General features: G+C 38.7%; 1 protein-coding gene across 1 annotated transcript; it reads left to right on the top strand.

Moving 5' to 3' along the window:
- The first annotated feature begins 552 nt into the window (after positions 1–552).
- On the top strand, positions 553–2,592 carry LOC107477946 (uncharacterized). The gene is made up of 4 exons (XM_016098041.2): positions 553–637; positions 733–1,625; positions 1,736–2,330; positions 2,405–2,592. Exons 1-4 carry the CDS (start codon positions 553–555, stop codon positions 2,590–2,592), a joined length of 1,761 nt encoding a protein of 586 aa, XP_015953527.2.
- The last annotated feature ends 3,191 nt before the right edge of the window (positions 2,593–5,783 follow it).

Below are 5,783 nucleotides of genomic sequence, written 5' to 3'. Positions count from 1 at the left end.
AAAATGGATAGGGGTCGATTTGTCCCCCTTTGGTGACCTAAAACTACGTCGTTTTAATGGTCTGATACGTTGCGTTTTGATTGAATAAGGGAACGTGATGTTGGAGTTTCCATATAAGCCCACTGTGTTGCTCTAATAATTACCAGAAAACCCTAGTAGAGCAAGAGTCGTCCCCTAGTAGTGATCGTTGACCTCTTGAAGTTGGAGTAACGTGCTGATGGTGTTGTTGACAAAGTTGCTGACTGACCTCCACATATTGGTGTTGACGGTGCTTGGTTGAAACTTGGACGGAGATTGCACGGCGTTTGCGACGTGCCAGGTTAGTGTGGTCCTTCCATTGCCTTTTCAAATGTGTGCTGTCGTTTTCAATAAGTCTGACATGTTTTGGCATGTACATTGTTTGTGTGGTCCAAGAAGAATAGAAATAGTAAACAACGTCAGTGGAGTTAGAAAATGAATTAGGGTTTTTAATTTAAAAGTGAAATTGAAATGGAGTCAAATTTAATTTGTATGCTAGTTCTGCTCTAATGTATGCATTATAATATACTACAGATGTCTGAATATTTTGTTGTTCCCGTGTTCCATCACGGGGGAAAGTTTGTGAGAGATAGTGGGGGATATATGAGTTATATGGATGGTAAAGTGAAGAGGTTCCCACCAATGGATTTGGATTATGTGAATTTTTTCGATTTGGTTGTTTTATTTAAAGAGTTGGGTTATGTTGAGTATAAGGAGATGTATTCAATAGTCCAATTTCCAATGATGATGAGGGGAGGACAGCATTTGACTCATATAATGAAGACACTGAGTATGGTGAAGTGGAGTTTAAGGTTGGACAGATGCTTCCTACAATGGATGTATTCAAACAAGCTCTGAAAGACTATTTTGTTTATGAAGGTAAGGATGTTATATACATTAAGAATGAGAAGCAAAGAGTAAGGGCTGCATGTGCTGGAGAATCTTGTCCGTGGTTGATATTGACTTCTTGGAATAGTGCCAATAGGTGCTATCAAGTGAAAACTCTATTTAATGAGCATAACTGTGGAAGGGACTTTGGAAGCAACTTAGCTGACAGGGCCTGGGTTACATCCAAATTGGTGAAGAGGCTTCTAACACAGTCTGATATGAAGCCGAAACAGGCTATAGAACACATGGTTGAGGAATACAATGTCCATGTCAGTACAAAGATGATTAGCAGGGCATTGAAAGCTGCACGGGAGGTTGTATTAGACAATGAGAGAGCTCAGTATGGAAAAATTCGGGATTACCTGATGGAGTTACATAGAAGTAACCCTGGTTCAATAGCACTGATGGAGGTTATTCCTCAGTCTGAATCTCTCCCTCTGTTTGATCGGTTGTACATATGCATGGAAGCCTGTAAGAAGGGGTTCAAAGAGGGGTGCAGGCCTTTAATTGGATTAGACGAATGCTTTTTAAAAGGATATTATGGTGGACAACTATTAAGTGTAGTGAGTCAAGATGCAAACAACCACTTTTATGTGGTGGCCTTTGCAGTGGTACCGAATGAGTGCAAGGACACTTGGAAGTGGTTCCTGACTCTGTTGGCTGAAGACTTGGGAGCTGTTGGACAACATGGGTGGAACTTTATCTCAGATCAACAAAAAGTAATATTTATTGACTTAATTTTCCATTATATGTACTTCTATTGACTTAGATTCGTTGTTAGAACTTCCAGTTTTTGAGTATGAATTGGATTGGACTGTGTTGACAACAGGGGCTGGAGTTGGCAATGAAGGAGGTCATGCCTAACGCACATCATAGGAATTGTGTACTTCACATTTGGAAGAACTTCATCAAATACTTCAAGGATCAGCAGACAAAGCAGCTTCTATGGGAATGTGCTAGGCAGACAACTATCCAGGAATTTAAAGTCTCAATGGAGAAAATGAAAAACATTAATCAGGGAGCATGGGAATACCTACAAAGGTTTGATCCAGCTGTGTGGGCAAAAGCTTATTTTAGCCATGGACCGAAAGTAGACAACATCACAAATAATATGTGCGAGGTGTGGAACGCGAAAATAATTGAGTATAGAGGAAGACCCATACTAACAATGATAGACGATCTGAGGTGTTATGTCATGAGGAAGATGGCACTACACAAGAAAAAATTAGAAAATCATACTGGAAAACTAGCCCCAGTTCAGCACAAGAGGTTGGAAGAATTCATCAAGCCTAAAGCAAGTAAGTGGAGAGCTATTTGGGCAGGTGATAGTGATAGAGTCCTCTTTGAGGTTCATAGGCAAGGACACAAGGTTGGGGTTAACCTTGCACAAAGAACATGCACCTGCAACGTTTGGCAGTTAACTGGTATGGTCATGGTTAGTGTTAAAATGTATCTGTGACTTTATCTTAATATGCATCTAACTAAGTACTATTTCCAGGCATGCCTTGTAGACATGCAATAGCAGCAATGTACAAAATTGGTGTGAATCTTGAAGACTTCGTGCACACGTGGCTAACAATGGACTCGATCAGAGCTACTTACGCCCACACAATGAAACCAGTAAATAGTGAGGAGTATTGGGAGCCCACTGATGCCCCAAGGCCATTGCCTCCACCAATCAAATGACCGGCACATCGACCAAAGGTAAAGAGAAGAATCGATCCAGTGAAAACTGAGATAAATCCCAACAAGGCAAAGAAAATATTTGAAGTCACTTGTAACAAATGTGGCCAGAAAGGCCACTACTATAAAACATGCACCAATCCTGCAATGGATCCAAACTGGAAACCAATGACCAAAAAAGAGAGGAGGGCAAATGGAGCGAAGAAGAAATCTAACTCAGTTGGAGTTGATGTCTGTAAGAACATAACCAATCTGCAGGTATGGAACTAAGTAGGGATCAATTTGTCTTTAAAGTTAAGTGGTTAGGGGTTTAAATGTCTCAATTTATTTTGGTCATAGGTTTAGTTGGCTAAAAAAAAGTATGGTAATGTTCATTTGTTGTATATGATAGCAGGAAGGAGGACATGAAAACTGCAATGAGGCCACTAACGTGGCTGGAGTTGGTGTGAACCATAAGGTTGTTTTGTTAGTTTTGTCCTAGTTGAATAGCCTTTGTTATATGTATTTAACTCTTGTTGATACTATTGTTATCATTGTTAGGAAAAAGCTAAGAAAGATAAGAAGAAACTACCAAGAGGAGAGAAAAAAACAACTGGTGTAGCTCCAGAAGGTACACCTCAAGAGATTTCTTTGTCACAAAATGCACCACAATCAGAGGAGGTAAAGTTACCTTATTAATACTTTAAAGCTAAATTACCTTAGCTTTCATAAGTTATCTGGGACTATAACAAAAATTCTTTGTAGGTCCAGCATGCTACAAATCCAAGTAACATTCAACAAGGGCCATCTGATATAGCTTTCACAACTCAATCCAATCTAGCCCTAAGGTTAAAGAACCCTGTTATCAGGCCCCCACCTCCACCAACCCAATTTGTGCAATCAAGTTTCATGCCCACACCCCCACCAGCACCAAGGCCTACACTCTGGTTCAAATCTCAACTACCACAAGGTCCAGCACTTACGTCCCATGCTTCGGCAAATCCTACTCATGGCCCAATAGCTTCTCCGACAAATCCAACAAGTGGAGGTGATGCAATATCAGCAGAAACAATGGCTGCTACAAGCTTGGGAACTGCTTCAAGGATTTTCAAATTTGTGCCTACTCCCGAGCTCAAGCTTCCAGGATTAAGGCCACCTAAGAAGATGTGAACTTGGAGTACCTTTCGTTGCTGTTTTGTATCTTGGCTACAAGCCTTTAGGACACATGTTTTGCTTCAAAAAAACTTATATGTTATGCTATTTACTACTACTGGTTTTAGGCATAGAACTTTTGGTTGAGATCCCTATATTTTGGTTATCTGACTCAGGGCCATGTTGCTGCCCATATTTTGAATGGCATATTATGTTTTAAGTTGTTTCAACAACTGTACTTTTCCTTAATTATCAATGTATTAACATGGATCTTTCTTTGACTATAGATACTTAGTGTTACTTAGCTAGCATGTATACTTGTTAAATTTATGTCATAACATATATGCCATTATCTATCAATATAGGGATGAAATTTAACATATTCATCACATGCCATGGTTCAAATTTTACAAATTCAACACAATAATTTCTGCTTCATTCATCATCAAAAGTGTTGTTCACAACTCAACTTAGTGAAATAACGAAATTCAGCTATCAAATTCCTACACACTTGCTCTAAACAAGCTTGCAATTACAACTCCACCCAGAAATGCTAACAAATTAAACCCATACCTAATACATCTACTTTCACCCATTTTCAATCTGCAGTAATCTAACTGATCCTCCAAACCAATTAATCTTTCTTCCAACTCATTAACTTTGTTATCCACCACATAACCATGGCCTTCCAATCGATTCTGCTTCTGCTTTGATGCCCCAAATGAGACAGCCTTGTTAGCATCCTCACCACATGAAGATACATAATCATCTAGCCATGCAAAGAAGTTGCAATGCCACTTTCCAGTCTACAAAAATGTTTAACATTTGTTATCATCTGTGGAATAGAAATTGAAAACAAAAAATTAGCTAAACCCTCAAAAACTACCTTGAATTTTGGGCAGCGAAAGAATAGTCTGTCTGGATTCTTTACTGTCCCTGACATGAACAATATTGCATGAGAACCACAATAACAAATTGGGGCAACCCATTTCTTCATCCTCGTAGCTCCAGCACTCCCACCAGAATTTAGGCCCCAGCCTGAATTGTCTCTGCTTCGTGGGTTTGATGATGAACAACACTCTTCATTACCAATCATGGTCTCCTAGGGTTTGCATTTGGGTTGGGAGAAGAGTGAGAGATCAGCAACGTTGAATCACTTTCAAACCAATGTGTTTCAGTGAAGACTAAAAATGAGGGATAGAACGACCCCTTACCATTCTCTTATAGCACATGGTCTCAGACCACTAAAACGACGTAGTTTTAGGTCACCAAAGGGGGACAAATCGACCCCTGTCTATTTTCTAATGGCCACGTGGAACTTAACATACTATTAACCTCCAACTCAGCAACGTTAACTGACACGTAGGCAAGTTCCGTCTATTTTGGTCAGGGAAAATGACGGAAGGACCGGGAAGTCTCACATAAGTATGGGACAGGGACCGATATGTCCCTTTTTTTTGGACAAGGGCCGTGATGTCCATCGAGAAAAAGGACAGGGACCGGGTTGGGTGTTCACTCCCATTCTTTCATCACGTAACTTCAAATCCTTCCAAGCATGTCGTGGACGTTTGTGACAAGAAGCGACGGTCGTTATCTACTGCTCTATCACACAATTTTTTCTCTTTCTTTAGTGCATCATCCTTAACGACATTGTTGAATTTCCTTCGTCCGTAACTTTGCCGTCCTTCCTAACATAGCCAGCGCCGACGTCATCTCCTGTCCTCTCACTCAATCCCTCTTTTTGGCGTAGAATGGTTAGTTTGGTTATTAAATTTTGTCATTAAAAAATATATCTTTATTTAATTACATGATGGAACATATATTCATATATAAAATATAATATAATAAAATAAATCTATTCAAAGTACTTAAAAATATAATTAAAATCATGAATATACAAATATAATAATAAAATTTGTACTCTAAATAAGTAAACATATCTTTTATCATATATGAATTATTTAAAAAATAAATAAATTGTTAAAATTAATAACACAAGTTAAAAATGATAAAATTCGACTATATTACAAATATTTTTTATAGTATTTTTATTCTTTTAATTT

Source organism: Arachis duranensis, chromosome 3 (genome assembly GCF_000817695.3).
Source record: "Arachis duranensis cultivar V14167 chromosome 3, aradu.V14167.gnm2.J7QH, whole genome shotgun sequence".
Lineage (NCBI taxonomy): Eukaryota > Viridiplantae > Streptophyta > Magnoliopsida > Fabales > Fabaceae > Arachis > Arachis duranensis.
This window is presented reverse-complemented; position numbering and strand designations above follow the sequence as displayed.

Coding starts and splice junctions, on each gene's coding strand:
- LOC107477946 (XM_016098041.2), top strand. CDS start 553: ATGTCTGAATATTTTGTTGTTCCCGTGTTCCATCACGGGGGAAAGTTT. Junction 638..732: donor ATATATGAGTTATATGGATG/GTAAAGTGAAGA, acceptor GTTGAGTATAAG/GAGATGTATTCAATAGTCCA. Junction 2,331..2,404: donor CAACGTTTGGCAGTTAACTG/GTATGGTCATGG, acceptor TACTATTTCCAG/GCATGCCTTGTAGACATGCA.